General features: G+C 34.5%; 1 protein-coding gene across 4 annotated transcripts in view; it reads left to right on the top strand.

The window, feature by feature from the left end:
* Nrx-1 (Neurexin 1) overlaps positions 1–16,899 on the top strand; it is a 111,717-nt gene that overhangs the window by 83,434 nt on the left and 11,384 nt on the right. The window contains exons 9-16 of one of the 4 annotated variants that reach the window (XM_089706953.1): positions 1,418–1,576; positions 5,531–5,683; positions 10,030–10,137; positions 11,253–11,445; positions 12,168–12,359; positions 12,836–12,979; positions 13,799–14,013; positions 16,289–16,397. In XM_089706953.1, the coding sequence (XP_089563079.1) occupies positions 1,418–1,576; positions 5,531–5,683; positions 10,030–10,137; positions 11,253–11,445; positions 12,168–12,359; positions 12,836–12,979; positions 13,799–14,013; positions 16,289–16,397 (1,273 nt within the window). Of the gene's footprint in view, positions 1–1,417; positions 1,577–5,530; positions 5,684–10,029; positions 10,150–11,252; positions 11,446–12,167; positions 12,360–12,835; positions 12,980–13,798; positions 14,014–16,288; positions 16,407–16,899 lie in introns of all 4 variants that reach the window. The other 3 variants (XM_089706952.1, XM_089706951.1, XM_089706950.1) reach the window with 3 other exon arrangements.

Genomic DNA, 16,899 nt, shown 5'->3' with positions numbered 1-16,899 from the left:
AAAAGTTTCTACCCGCAAACTGCTTCGCGTTGTATCAATAATGTAACATCTGCTATGAACTATTTTACGAGAGATATTAGGCGGAGCATACGCGAGCGATGTAACGCTGCGTTTTTGTAGAGATCTATACTGGAGTAAATTTGTGTTAGACAAACATGCGCCTAGATACGTAGGACGCTTGAATTAAACAACTATCAATTTAAGCCAGTCTATGTTATTTCTAAACCATTCCATTCTCTACATAAAATTCGGTTCAGACATAAAATTTACTTTTTACAAAAAAATCCTATTAGAGTTAGGAAAGCTTTAAGTTTCGGAATCTAATGTCTGTAGATTGATGTTATTTTATTAGGTTATGGTAGTGAAAATGATAAGTTATAAAACGAGTACATGTATTAGTCAATCAGTTATAATGATACTATTTTCATAAATTTTTAAAAGTATTAATTAAAGTTTTTATAATAAAAACTTATTTAAGCTCAAATACAAAAATTTAATCTTTTAAAATAAACGCTTGTTGTTTAGGTCGCCTAATACCGTCAAGGATTGATATCTTTAGGGATAACTCTGAATGCTCGACTAAAGATTTCGAGGATGTAAGCTCCTTTCAGCTTCCGTTCGTAAAGCTTTTCATCTCTTTCAAATGCTATGACAAAGAGCGAGACGGCATAATAGTTTATTGTATGGTACTGCTGGGTAGTTGAATTATGACGTGAATTATATAATAGAGGTATTGCCAAATAAATTTAGATACATAATATATTTAGTTATCTTGAAACTATTTATCATTTTATATCGGCGGTTAATATTTCGTCTGCATCGGTTTATTACAGGTCCGTGAAACTTGCAAGGTGAAATCGACGAATTTTTTTCGTAATGTTTATTTATTGATGAAGTAAGATGGTGCTGTAAAAAATTGTTTGTAGGTACTAATAGGGAATTAGCTAAAAGCCCCATTTACATGATGCAATTTCTTGTATATTCAAACGAAACCATTGGATGCAATACTTTAGGCGAAATTATTGACTTTGAATAATTATTTTAAGCAATTATTTACACGCGGAGAATTTATATTAAATCAAAAATTGTGCAACAAATCTACAATTAATAATTGTGTAGACTAAGGGCCGATTTTTCAATGCTTGGATAAAACTTATTCGTCGAATAATGTATAAAACTACCATTTTAAAAACGTATTCTAATTGCCCGTATTTGTCAGTTTACGTGACATTTTAATATTATCGTGTTATACTTTATTGGGCGGATAAGTTTTATCCAAGCATTGAAAAATCGGCCCCAAACAAAATAATAATGTTTTGTTTAGACTACCCAATTGCTTCAATGTATGCATCAGGCAAGAAATTTACGTTGTGTAAATGGACCATAAGCTCCAGCTAATAGCCAATATTGTACCCAGGTATCAGCGGTAGTAGACGACGTGTACTCCGAGCACGCGCACGTGGCGGGCTCGTTCACGATGCTAGCGAGCTCTCGCGCGCACGTGGGCGGCTCGCTCAACACGCGCGCGCTGCCCGGCGCACGAGTGCACACTAACTTCATTGGCTGCTTGAAGAAGGTACGCTTGTAGTGTACTGTAGTGTGTACATGCTTTAGGGCGGCCGTACACGGACCGCTTGAAGCAGTTGAGAGCGACGGCTTGATGCCGCGACCGCGCGGTGAACTATGGACATGAATTCACTGCCGTACACGGACTGCTCGAGCAGTCGTGACCGCTTCAAGCTGTCAACTGCGCGGTTTGTAGCGACAGCTCGAGCAGTGAACGACCGACCACTCGAGCAGTCCGTGTACGTGGCTCAGCCGTTAACTGCTCGAACTGCCCGTGTACGGCCGCTCTAACTACCCACCACACGTGGGTAGTAAGTGTATACTAACATAAAGCTTCTATAAACAGGTATGCGGGTAGTTTGAGATGATTGATAGCTTGCTTTGGTTTGTAGTTTAGTGGGTAGCTGCACTAACGTTATTGGCTGTTTGAAAAGGTATGCGGGTGGTTAGATAAGATATGGGTTCCCTTGTTTTGTGAAGGTGAAGTCTACTTGCGTTTATATGGTTGTGTGTAGTAAGTACAAACTTTTTGGGTGTTTTCAAAAGAGGAAGAATATGTTCAATTCACATGTTTAACGATAACTCTCAAGAAAAAAACATCCATCTGAAAGTATGCATTCATTCTTTCACTATTTTGTATCAATGAGAAAATTTAATTCACTTCTATTCAATTTTAACGTAAGAATTGAAAACAAACATTTTATTTGTACGTCTACGTTTTATAAACGACCCTTTTAGAAGCGTCTATAATATAACTTTATTAAAACCTGCTTGAAATATGTGGGAAAATTTTCAGCTGTCAAATAATTACGTACACTCGCTTCAGTTCACGACTACAATATGAGACTGCTTACAATATTTTTATTTTCAAAATGTTATAATGTTTATCCTTTTTTCTTCTTTTGTTACTTTTAAATGTTACAATTTTGCTATATAAATCTGGTATCAAAATGAAACATAATATATCTACATAATTAATATTAAAAGATGATTTTATAACAATGTCTTTAAATCTAATTTCTCTTTTTCTTTATTCTGTATAGATCTGGGCCCGTAGACAAAGTAACAATTAAAAAACGATAACGAAGTTAGAAAAGGAAAAATGTATGGGATTGACATTAGATAGACCACGTGATCTAACGCGGCGTATGTCAATCCCATACATTTTAACCTTTTCTAACTTCGTTATCGTTTTTTAATTGTTACTTTGTCTAAGGCCTCTGTGTCATCTATTCTGTAGAAACTAGAAACTATGAAATTCTAAACTACAATTTCATAGTAATATTGGTGAACATTTTGCATCTCAAATTGTAGTTACTTCAACTGGTGTAGTTGCTAGTCTTGATATAACTAGGAATTGAATTACTATTCTAGTAGCTTCAACTTCTTCATTATTTTCTAGGATTCACAGCTAAGTATTGATATCATTTTACTTCTAGTATTAAATAGTCAGAGAAAGTTATTGGTAAGGAATAAATTTAAAAGAGGAATTAAATTTACTGGGAAAACGACTGATCCGATATAAGAATAAGAATAAGAATAAGAATAAGAATAATTTATTTCGCCAAAAGCCAACAACAGATATAATGAAAAGAATAAGGAATACAAAAAAACACAGAAAAAGACAAAAGTGTGGCAGACCTTTAGCAAAAAGGGGACCAACTCAGTATTAAGCTGTGCCTTCAACAGCACAGCACTGATTTTCAGTGGCCCCCAATGTTTGAAGTACAGCTACAGACCGAAGTATAGAGGGATAGAAATTATGACATCGAATAGCATGGCTTAATTGATTTAAACCTGCAGAGTATGTATAGACTAGAGTAGATAATTTTTGAAACAAAAAAAAATCGCAGTCGGATGAAACCCATTAGAAAAGGAGGGGAATATGATAAAAATGTAAGGAAAAATAAATTACGGTCAATCCGAGTTCGGGAAGCGGGAGGGGGGAGCTTTAAAGAGAAAAAAATGGTTTCTCTCGATTTACGACGAAACTACAAGTCCTATAGAAAAAAGTTCAATGGCAAAGTTGTAGGTAATTAAAAGTTCTACAACTTTTGTATTCACAATTTTTTCACATAACCTAAAAATTTAGGTGAAAAATTCAAAAAACCAAGTTTTTGGTCTTTTATTTCTATCTACTTCAAAATTTATTTTTTTTCTACGAAATTTGGTGGAAACTTACTTTATTATGTCCCAAATACACTGTAATTTATTTGATTGAAAATATTTATTTTTTCGCCTTATTTTGAATTAATACCAAAAAAACAACCTAATTTTCAATCGAAAAGTCACCCGTCAAAATATCAGCTTTTTTCAAAAACTTGGGGTGCCTTTTATTCATTGAAATCTCTACTTTCATATGGTGTAAAAAAAATAAACACCACCATAGTAAATGTTCTCAGGAAATGCATACAAACAGTCTGAAAATTAGCTTTTACTAAATCAGGCACACTTCTCGAACTACCTGAAATGTTTTTATCGACATCATTTTGCTTTTGAATATGCTGTAAAATATTAAACTTAGAACAGATAATTATTTTTCTTTTGAAATATTACCGAAAAGCCGATACAAGAGAAGATATAGAGTTCAAGAAGTGTGCCTGATTTAGTAAAAGCTAATTTTCAGACTGTTTGTATGCATTTCCTGAGAACATATTTTACTATGGTGGTGTTTATTTTTTTTACACCATATGAAAGTAGAGATTTCAATGAATAAAAGGCACCCCAAGTTTTTGAAAAAAGCTGATATTTTGACGGGTGACTTTTCGATTGAAAATTAGGTTGTTTTTTTGGTATTAATTCAAAATAAGGCGAAAAAATAAATATTTTCAATCAAATAAATTACAGTGTATTTGGGACATAATAAAGTAAGTTTCCACCAAATTTAGTAGAAAAAAAATAAATTTTGAAGTAGATAGAAATAAAAGACCAAAAACTTGGTTTTTTGAATTTTTCACCTAAATTTTTAGGTTATGTGAAAAAAATGTGAAAAAATTGTGAATACAAAAGTTGTAGAACTTTTAATTACCTACAACTTTGCCATTGAACTTTTTTCTATAGGACTTGTAGTTTCGTCGGAAATCGAGAGAAACCATTTTTTTCTCTTTAAAGCTCCCCCCTCCCGCTTCCCGAACTCGGATTGACCGTAATTTATTTTTCCTTACATTTTTATCATATTCCCCTCCTTTTCTAATGGGTTTCATCCGACTGCGATTTTTTTTATCTTTTCATTATTTTCAAAGGCTTCTACCCCAGTCTAGTAGTCGTTTTCAATTACCTACCGGTTTCTTTTGACATGCGTTTATCATGATGAAAAAGTGTGCCTTGTAGTGCACTTACTCGTAAAATGATTTTTACTCATTGGCACTTAATATCTTGACGTTTTCAAAACATTTCCATTCACGTCATTGAGGTATTATTATAGAGAAGACACCACGAACAAAATCTGTGCGACAAGCGCGGCGGCGAGGGGTGGGGGAGTGAGTCATACACTTTGTAGATATTCTGCCTCTTATTACTTATAAATTAAGTGATTAAAACCAATCAATGTATCAAATAAATATTGGTTTGAGACGATTGACTCTAACTCGTGTTAAAAATAGTGTAGTAGCGATGTCCTCTCTAGTACGTAGTAAGTACATAGTAAATCAATGATTCACGTACATTTAAACAAGTTCTCTGTAATAATAATGCCATGTTCTTTAATATGAATAAAACGCTTGAAATTCCCTACAAAATGCTCTAAGTGCAAATCAACATACGCATTACGCATCGACTTGGACTTACGAGTGTAAGCGGTCAGCTGCTTTGAACGTTTTTTTGGGCAGTTTAGCTACTGTTTGTGTTCTGTTTACTGTGTGTAACTTTTCTTGAAGGTTGTAATTTTCATACTAGCTACATCTAAGTTTTAACTTTCCACTAAAAACAAATCCAGCTCCCCTACAATATCACAATCTTCTCCCAGGTGGAATTCTCGGCGGATACATTACGACTGAACCTCATAGACCTGGCGCGGACGGGCAGCAAACTGATCACGGTCACGGGCCGGCTGGAATACGCTTGTACGGCCACGGACTCGGCTGATCCTGTCACTTTTGTGACTAGAGACGCGCATTTGGTGAGTGATAGTTGGTAGTTTTTGAGAGTGAGGGTATTCTGAATTGATATACTGTGTTTGATAAAATGAGTAGTTATTAAAAATGTTGATAATTTTTTCAGGATTTTTTACGTGACAGTCTAATTATTATTTTTCCAAAATATGAAAATTCATTCTTTTGTTTTGTTAGCATATGTAAGCACCGAAAACCACGGACAGTAATTGTAATAAATCCAAACTGGAAACACAGAAATCTTGTAAACTACATACTATGACATGACTACCCGATTATTCATCGATATTACATACGATAAATTGCATCATAATACGAGAAATAAATTTGCGGTGTTCACTGGAACTACATTTATCGACCGCAATAACATTAACTTGGTCGATACAATTTGCTAAATGGGAATCAGTGTGTCCGTTTCAGTCAACAAATCAACTTTGCGAATGCGTCAGTCGCATTTTAATTGCTTTTATTATAAAGGGCTTACAATGCCTTGCTTTCGTTTGGTTTCATTCGATTTATTGGACGTTCAATAACATCACATTCGGTCGGTTGATATTAAAACGATGCTATTGTTGGTAATTATTGTCCACCAAAATTGTTTAAATTAATTGGATCTTTGTAGCCTTCATTCGATCCGTAACAGTATCTTGTTCATATGTTTACTGACGGTTTCAAAATCTATATCCCTATAATAGTACTACTAATTTTAAACAAAAACACCTTACTCAAATGTTTTATGTTGTACTCGTCACCTTGTCACCACAATTATGCTTCTATGAGCCTCTATGAAGAACAACAAAGGTATCATCTAACAATAAAACAAGCGGCGTCTACTATAAATAGACTTGACCCAATTTAATGTTCATCTCATTTGCCATTTGCCACAATAACCTACCACACCTCATTAGTTGACAATACTCCATCAGACTGAGCACCAATTAAAAACGGTCGCGAAAAATCTATAACCCGACCCATTAGAGGAAACCGGCGCTGTAACGAGGGTCCTTGAAACTGCGGACTCTCGAATTTGGTCGAGTGTTCTCTCTATCTGATTAGATCGGAACTCGGAACTGAGTTCATTCGATTTGCGATCGCTTTGCAGTAATGGCGAAATGTTATTTATTGGATTTTGGCGGGCCCTTTGGTGGAGATATATTGTTGTTAGAAGAATGTATTAATTTATCTTTACTCACATGATATAATTGATGTAGGTACGCAATATGAACCTGTGTGAATTATAATATTTAACTATTTACGGAAGTAAATATACGAAAAAATATTTTCTGTATCAAATCGATTTTTCGCTCATAATTAAGTAAGTATAAAAATGGTTCACAATAAATAGAAAAGTACATAGCTACTTATATCAAATAATATATCCAGAAATGTGCTTATTGCATTTGTAACTTTCATATGAAGCTCTGAAACATGATATCATTATAGTCCGGGATACATCGCCCATTTTTGCAAGTGATTACTATCAAGCTAATTTTTCGTGAGTAGCTTTATTTTGATGAGATGCCCAATAATTTCATGTACAAAACTCTCGATTGTGGTAGCTACCAGAGGAAACAAGGATAAAATATTTTGATTTGATGGTTCTCAAATATTAATTACTAACTGAATGTTTTTTTTTTGTTCAATCTCAAGATAATTATCTAAATTATTCGAAAAAGTATTTGTCCTACAAAATCTATGGTTTGATCAAAGAGTCCCCCTTTCCAATGTGTATCGATAACGAAGTCATCATAAATGATTACTAACCAGCTGATTTTTTTATTTTCACTTATTTAATACTTATATAATTCAACAGACATATTGTCCTACAAATTGCGTAATAAATATTTGAGAACCGTCAAATCAAAAATTGTTATCCTTGTTACCTCTGTAAGCTACCACAATCGAGAGTTTCGTACATGAAATTATTGGGCATCTCATCAAAATAAAGCTACTCACGAAAAATTAGCTTGTTAGTAATCACTTGCAAAAATGGGCGATGTATCCCGGACTATTACTTCTAATATTACAGACACACGGTTACAGGCACGTGGTTTTGGCCAGAAAATTTATTTGATGATTAAATTGTAATTAAGTGAGGGTTAGGTAATCTACTGATTTATTTACCTAAATTACAAAATAACTAATTTATAAAATTAATTTACATGGAAAAATAAAAATTTGTCTCCATATTATTATATTCAATTTAGCCAAAATAACTTAATGCTTCACAACACCGAAGCTACTCAAATATTTACGAGACGTGGACTGATTTTCGTATGAAATTTTATATTATTTACTTTAATATGAACATATTTTTCTTTTAGCTCACGAGATAATAATGAGAGTAAACAATTTTATTAAATCAACATGTTTTCTGCTATTTTGTTGACATTAAAAGATGATTGCTTTCACTACAATAATAAATTACTTAATATTGTATTCTATTTATTTCATCATAACAAATAATATTTTATTAATATTGTATTTGAGTCTGTAGTTTATGTGCCTCATAGCATCATAAAGTAGCCTAAGTCTAGCATAAATAGATAAAATTAAAATCGGATACAGTCATTAAATTGAGTACCAATTTGGTGTGATATTTGAAATTTCATACAAACTGGTAACCAAAAGAAATTAAATAAAAATATTTATATCTAAGGAAAAAAGAACCTACTTCATTCATGAAGTCAGGTAAACTGATAACAATCCCACGAGTGCTATCAAATGATATCAAGAGAATTGATAAAGATTAGTAAAATTACAAACCTTCGAATAATGTTGTGATCGATAAAATGAATGTAATAAATAAATGAAAACTGAAGTTATATAAAGCACCACAGTAATTATAGTAATTACTGAATACGACGACCGTAATCGTTGGAATATATCGAAATGTACTGATTTGTATCGTGATAACCGTTATTTCAAATTGTGTTGGGACGTGTCCCATAAGCTCTAACCGGTTATTATTTGGAAATCAAATAATTTACCAAACACGTTAAACTTCAGAAAACGAAGTGGCAATTGGAGTTGGAAAACAAGAAATTCTTATGATATAGTAACACTTACAGATCCAAGTTTGGGCATAAAATATTGCTGTTTTCAAGAGTTTTTAATAGCACTCTTTAAAATATAAGAAGCAAGTAATTATGACCACAAATTGCCTAATGCAGGAGTACTTAAGCAACGAAGACAGTTTTAAAAAAATACCTGAATTAAAAGGTTTCTATTTTATAAAAAAAGCGATCATTTTGATAAAACCATATTTTAATTTCAAGGCATAATATAATGTCTGCCATCTCAAAAGAATAATATAGCTAACAAAATAAATGATCTTAGTTAATAACATTTCTTCTCGTTTCCCAAGAAATATAGTTCATTATTGTACCTTGAAAATATGATTAAAGCAAACTAGACTTGCTACGATAGTTCATTAAATTGTCTCGTAAATATTTCAATTTATATTTCAATAAGATTATACGTCAGAGGGATCCTTTGTTAGATATTGGAAAGTCTAACTTGAAATATACATAATGAAGCTGAAAAACGAGTCGAACAATAAAATATGGCTCAACAATGCTCAATAAACGTATTTCTATCAGTGAAGCGATCTAACCCTCGACCAAGGGCAGTATACACGAGGTCGTTCCGACTGACCGTAATTGTCTAAATCATTTTAATTCTGAGAACCCTTACTTATTTATGTAGCTACTAGATTTCCGCCCGCGGCTTCGCCCGCGTTTTCAAAGGAAAACCCGCATAGTTCCCGTTCCCGTGGGATTTCCGGGATAAAACCTATCCTATGTGTTAATCCAAGTTACCCTCTATATGTGTGCTAAATTTCATTGTTATCGGTTCAGTAGTTTTTACGTGAAAGAGTAACAAACATCCATACATCCATTCATCCATACATCCATACATCCATACATCCTTACAAACTTTCGCCTTTATAATAGTATTAAGATTCGACATTGGTAATGTTCCCATGTTACTTATTGCTGTAACGATGAATCTAATGGCATGTAATAATTTTAGGTTTAGATTTTTAGCATACGTTCGAAATTTATGAAGGACGTGGGCGGTTTTATTATCATGAATACGTACCGCTTAATGACCGTTTACATATTTATAAGCGGTTTATTATTTTAAATAAGCACTTTTATTATGGTTTTGTCGATCGTGATTTGGGAAAAATGAGGTTTATATTATGTTATGTTAAAACAAAATATGCCGATGATAAAGATCGTATATTATCCGTTTGTAATTTAATTATTATTATATAGAAAACGTGTACACACGTGTACGTATTTAAACAAGTGTACTTTGAAAACGAAAAACATTTTCCCTGTTTTAGATTTTACCGAAATGGGAAGCAGTGAAAACGGGAACAATATCATTCAAGTTCCGAACCAACGAACCGAACGGCTTAATCCTCTTCAACATGGGCGCGAAGCCACCAAGGGTAGGTTGCACGGTAAGGGGTGAAGCTTTTGGGGTTGAACCATCACTACAGAGTGATCATTAAGTCATCATCATCACTGAACATCATTAATGAATCATAAAACTTCTACTTCAAGCGCCTCTCATCTCATTACAAGCTTTAGGGGATTGCACAGTTTTTCTTTTCACTCATGTTATACGACCAATTTCATTTAGCAATAATGCGATTGTTAATTGAAATTTGCAATCCCCTAGCAATTAACTTCAGTGGATAAGGCAATAAATTATTTTTCTGACTGACGTTTATGCGCCTCATAAAGTCGCTTTGTAAATTTTAATTAACGGGACGTAATATTTGAGGAAATATTATCCACTGAGCGAAGCTGCATGGTAGGTGGAGGTCATAAAAATGAAGAGACACAGATGTAGGGGAATTTGTGTATGGTACCTTATAAAGTTTCACCCACTTTAAACGTTGGAGTGTTGTGTTTATCGTTATGAGTGTGCACGTAGCATCCTGAGCACAGTAACCCGTACCGATCTAGCACTTGACCCGAGCTATGGATTTCAGCAAATGCCGTTCGTATCGACCTGTGTTAATAGGAAGCTTACACGAAAGGGCTTTATTAATACCTACACAAATTCACACTGAGATATACACCTTATGTTAATTTCGACACAGATAACAGATATCTATGAACATAATATCACATAAACACGTTTTTAGTCATTCTAGATAGTTGTGCCATAGCTGCTGAATAACGGTTTTATTATTTTTAAAGCTTTTACGTTTATCTTTGCATGCTAAGTTGGTTTAAGAAATGCATAATGCGAATTTATTGTAAATAGTTTGCATGCATCACGTGCTACAGTAAAAGGGTTTTTGTGACCCGCTATTGTTATTTTCGTTTTTGTTTTAAAACTGCATAATAATTTATAGGCTTGATGTAATTTGATTCTCGTTTAACCCGTTTTTATTAACACAGTAAAAATAATTTTCCTTTATGTAGTCACGTCTTAACCCCTTCACTCGTCTATACGTAATATCTTCCTTCAGCGCGCTTGGATCAAATTGTTTTCCGATGATATGAAATTTCCTCCCTCTAGACGATATGTTAGTGAAAATATATATTTCAGGCGGATCTGTTTGCTGTGGAAATGTTGAATGGGTATATTTATGTCCACATGGATCTGGGATCTGGTGGGGTTCGTGTGAGAGCCTCTAGGAGGAGGGTTGATGATTCACATTGGCACGAATTTTTATTGAGAAGAACGGGGAGGGACGGGAGGGTTACCGTTGATGGTGCTAATGCTGAATTTAAAACACCAGGTGAGTTAGCATATTTGTATTATAATTCAAATCCTACATAACATTAACATTTGTACATTTTATAATTTTGAAGGAAAAATGAAATTAATACTCTGTTTGTTCCTAATTTGTATGTGAGTAATATTCAGTAATGAATTAAATAAATTTAAATTGAATATCATAGAAATCAATCAAATCGTTTGAGTGAATTATTATGGACTACAATTAAATTTGTCTATTATTAGGGATCTAGTCAATTCATTTGTTATATTTCGTTTTTTTTACGTGGAAATTTTATTTCAAGAGAATGAAACTGAACGCTGATTTTTGATCAAAATAATTTTATTCGACAATGCGACATATTTTTTTTATCTAAATATTGCATTTTTGAGAGTAACAGCATAGTTTTTTTTTATTTTTTCAAGTCCATTGCGTGATTTTTAAAATTTAAAGCTACAACCTAAATAATTTATAGCCAAAATAAAAAAAATAAAACCAAAATGAGATCCTTGGTGAACATCCCTGTTAAAAATATGTCCTTAGAAATATATCCGTCAAATATAAGAAGTTTATGCGCAGCATAATTTTTAGTGACAAAAAGATGGTATTGATTTCAGAGATCATTCTAAACTACATTTCATTTTAAACTTTAAATTATGATATACTAAATCAAACGCTTCACATATCTCCATTGCAACGCGTATATCCATACGAATCGACTTCACAATCTCTATGTATCGTAGGGGAATCGAACCAACTAGAGTTAGACGGGCCGCTATTCGTGGGTGGTCTGGGCGCGGAGTACAGCGCGGCGCGCACGCCGGCCGCGCTGTGGACGGCGGCGCTGCGGCAGGGCTTCGTGGGCTGCGTGCGCGACCTCGTGCTCAACGGGAAGCCGCAGGACCTCACTGCGTACGCGCGCCAGCAGGACGCGGGTCAGTGCTGTGTGTGTGTGCGTGTGTGTGTGTGTGTGTATGTGTGATCAAATTTTTACAGCTAATCAGTAGTTACAAGTAGTGACGATTCATGTGAGTAGTCTTTTGAAATATTACTAACTCTCTGGCCAGATCACTACTAAGTGATAAAGCCGGAAAATACACTAAACTTAGTGTTTCTTCCTTTTATTTATGAATAATTTAATACCTAAGACCGTTTAGTTGTATTAAAGAGTAAATAACTAAATAATAATAATTCACCAGTGGTCGTCAAAGTCGTTAAACGATCAACCGGAAGAAAAAATATCACTAACTATTCTGTGTTTAGTAATAGGCTCTTTTTTCATAGCCAACCTAAATTTACCATCATTCGTTACTTTTAGGGCAATTGATTTATGGCTATTGATTTTTTGTTGGAAATTTATTTCATCTGATTCACAACTTGTTCACTAACCTGCATAAATATCTCCTTCCAGCATCAGTCCGACCAGCCTGCCACGTGCTAATGAAGCAGTGCGTGAGTTCCCCCTGCCAGCACGGCGGCGTGTGCTCGGAGGGGTGGAACCGGCCGCTCTGTGACTGCTCTGCTACTAATTACGGCGGACCTACTTGTGGACGAGGTGAGTAAAAACAAAAAAAAAAAAAAATCAATAATTTACTTTTGGATGGACGATGGATTGCATTGTCAATGAATATTTGATGGATTATTTTTATTTTCAATATTTTCAATAAATGATTCTATACAATTTTATGAAAAAAAAACAACATTCCCATAAATTTAAAAATAACCGCATTGTGATCTTTGATCCTCCACTAACGTTAGAGCATCTTCTTGTTAAGGGGGGGCATAAAGCAAAATAACCAATCTTCTATTAGATGATACGTGTAATATTCAAGACCAAATCTAAAAAATAAAATATACATATGATCAATAGTATCAATAGTATATCAAACTAGATGATATGTTCAACGATTCTGTTTAATCAAAAACATAAAATATTAAAATTGACTCGATAAAAAAAAATCACCAAGTTAGCTCTAATTTTCACACTTTTACGTTTTCTACTTGACATGGTAATACATTATGATTTTTTTTTCATAAACAATTATATTAAAACATTTGCAAGATATTTGTCAGAGCATTTTGTGTAATTACTTTTAGTTTTGGTTTTATCTGCGATAAACCACTTTTATCGTGACAAAACCAAACGTTTTATCTCGAGAAAAAAAGAGCGCCAAAAGTGGTTTATCGCAGATAAAACCCTCTTAACAAGGTGAATTATTTATTGTCTTTAAAAACAAATCATAGACTTTGTTTATAGTCTAGATGTCCATATTTTAATTAAACAATAGTATGTACTGAATGTGAGCAAATTTAAAATTAATGTTAATGTTTACTAATGCACTTGTCACTAAATCTTAATTCACTTTATTTACAGAATCTCCAACAATATTCCTCAACGGGAGTCAACACCTCACAGCATCCCTCGGTCCAGAGCACGTGACGCAAACAGAAGAGTTATTACTCCGTTTCAAGACGAGTAAAGCCGGGTTGTTGTTGAGAACTGCGTCAGAACATTCTGCTGATAGGATCGAGCTGGCTGTCGCTGCGGGGAGAGTCAGGGCTAGTGTGAGACTGGGGGATAGGGAAAAGGTATGAGGACAAAATAGTGAATTAATAAGTTGTCGTTAATTCTATTTAGCTTCACTTTGGGAGCAATAATGAATTCTTTTGATTTTAAAACACGAGAAAGTTCTTTTAATCTTGTTCTGTTATAATTTCTTCGTTCATGTTCAACACATCACAACACAACATATTTTGCAAAACATACTCAAAATGTAGAAATTAAAGATTTCGATCGAATATAAAATTTTTAAGTATAGATAAAATAGATCACGATGCGGGATTCGAACCCGCGTCTCTCGCTATTCTGCTTCTCTTAAAAAATATATACAGGGTGTACCAAAAAGTAGTGATGAACGGAAGCTGAGAGGTAGAGGACCTAGAGGGCTATCCGAATTACCCCCATGTATGTTATGCGATTTTTCGTATTTTCGGAGTTATGACGTTTTTTTCAATTTTTCACCTATCGCCGAGTACGATGATATTTTCACTCATGCTGACGTCAATGATTGCGCAAGATGCTTGATTTTTTTTGTGTGCTAAGCTGAAAGATAGGCCAATTCAGTATGGTAACATTTACTATCGTTAGATCTTTGAATGGAATAAAAAAAAGAATTAAATGGCAAGAAAGATAAAATTACCCAGTATGTTCACCACTTCAAGGGCCCGTAAAAAAATAAAATCACATAAAAAAGTTTTCCGTTTGACTTTTAAAAACTTGCTCTATCTATCAGATAGCTACCCTGAAAATTTCATTTTATTATTCAGAAGGCTTCAATCGAAAAATTTAAATCTAAATGTGGTAAGTGCAAAAATTGAATTAACATGATGATCATTAAAACCAATAAATAGGTGTTTAATTTCCAGAAATTTTTAAAATAACCCCGCTGTTGCTCAATGCAAGTGCGACATCACCGTAAAAAGTTGTCTTTTTTAATGTCTGAATGCCCTTTTATCATTTTTAATGGTTTCTTCTGCTACTATGAATTTCCGGGTTATTTCGTCCAAATTGTGGCATTCTCTCAAGTAGCCGAGGTCTTTTTAGTATTCCCATTGAAACAAATCAATGGGGTTTAGGTCGAGGGACCGTAGAGGCCAGGCTTTAAGGCAGGCGACACCGGCGCATGCGCAGGCTGCAACGACCAATCCATCTTTCAGGGTATCTTTGCCCTTTAGCCTGGCCTGCACGGTCTCCGGACACAAACCCTATTGATTTTTTTCCGTGGGTATACTACAAAGACGAGAGACTGCCACAATTTGGACGAAATAACCCGGAAATTCATAGTAGCAGAAGAAACCATTAAAAATGATAAAAGGGCATTCAGACATTTAAAAGACAACTTTTTACGATGATGTCGCACTTGCATTGAGCAACAGCGGGGTTATTTTAAAAATTTCTGGTAAATAAACACCTATTTATTGGTTTTAATGATCATAATGTTAATTCAATTTTTGCACTTACCACATTTAGATTTAAATTTTTCGATTGAAGCCTTCTGAATAATAAAATGAAATTTTCAGGGTAGCTATCTGATAGATAGAGCAAGTTTTTAAAAGTCAAATGGAAAACTTTTTTTATGTGATTTTATTTTTTTACGGGCCCTTGAAGTGGTGAACATACTGGGTAATTTTATCTTTCTTGCCATTTAATTCTTTTTTTTATTCCATTCAAAGATCTAACGATAGTAAATGTTACCATACTGAATTGGCCTATCTTTCAGCTTAGCACACAAAAAAAAATCAAGCATCTTGCGCAATCATTGACGTCAGCATGAGTGAAAATATCATCGTACTCGGCGATAGGTGAAAAATTGAAAAAAACGTCATAACTCCGAAAATACGAAAAATCGCATAACATACATGGGGGTAATTCGGATAGCCCTCTAGGTCCTCTACCTCTCAGCTTCCGTTCATCACTACTTTTTGGTACACCCTGTATATTTGTGTACAATTTGAATGCTATAACACTTAAATATAAAATTTAGTTAGAAATGTTCGACTGACCGGTTGGCTTTGTTGGTAGTGGCCCTGCCTTCCAAGCCAGAGGTCGTGGGTTCGATTCCCACCCGGGGCAAATATTTGTGTGATGAACATATTTATTTGCTATGTGTCTGGGTGTTAATTATCTATATAAGTATTTATTTAAAATTAGTATATGTATGTTTATCAGCCATCTGGTTTCCATAACACAAGCGAAAGCTTAATATGGGATCAGATCGTGCCGTGTGTGAAAATTGTCAAAATGAAAAAAAAAAACCGATGAAGCTTTAAAGAAAATACAAAATATGTATACGTGAAACTCCAGAACCTGCTAGCGGGCGCGAACGCGGCGGACGGCACGTGGCACACGGTGCGGTTCTCGCGGCGCGCGTCCAACCTCAAGCTGCAGGTAGACGGCGGGCAGCCGGTGCGCGGTACGTTATGTACGTATGCACGGGACACCCGCACCTTTCATTTGACCCTTTAGATGGTAAGGTTGGTAGGGCGGTAGGGATCATACTGTTCAGGTTCAGGGAAATTGATGGAAAAAAATACTCCGTTGACCCTTTGTAGATGGTAAGGTTGGTAGGGCGGTAGGGGACATTGGATTGGATTGGATAATACAGATCGCGTCATATAAAAAGAACGCTGATGATCAAGCTGCGCATAGGCGATTTATCGGTCTATTTGGTGGTATGAGGTCGTATATGAATACCAAATATGTAGGTACGAAACCACGAGTCCCGAACCTAGTTCAAAAATAAGATAATAGGAATATATCTTTCGTGTGAAACTGTATCCATTCGCAAACAAACCCACACTACTTTCTTCCAGTGTTCTTTTTACATGACGCGTAAAATACTGGAAGTTGAGAGAAATATTTTGATAGAAAAAAATACTGAGGAATTAAATAGTAATGTTAAATTGAAGAGTTGT

Source organism: Colias philodice, chromosome 18 (assembly GCF_061535455.1).
Source record: "Colias philodice isolate Cphi_HAF_F1 chromosome 18, ilColPhil1 Martin Lab GWU primary, whole genome shotgun sequence".
NCBI lineage: Eukaryota > Metazoa > Arthropoda > Insecta > Lepidoptera > Pieridae > Colias > Colias philodice.
Note: the sequence above shows the minus strand (reverse complement) of the source record. Positions and strands in the feature narration are given on the sequence as shown.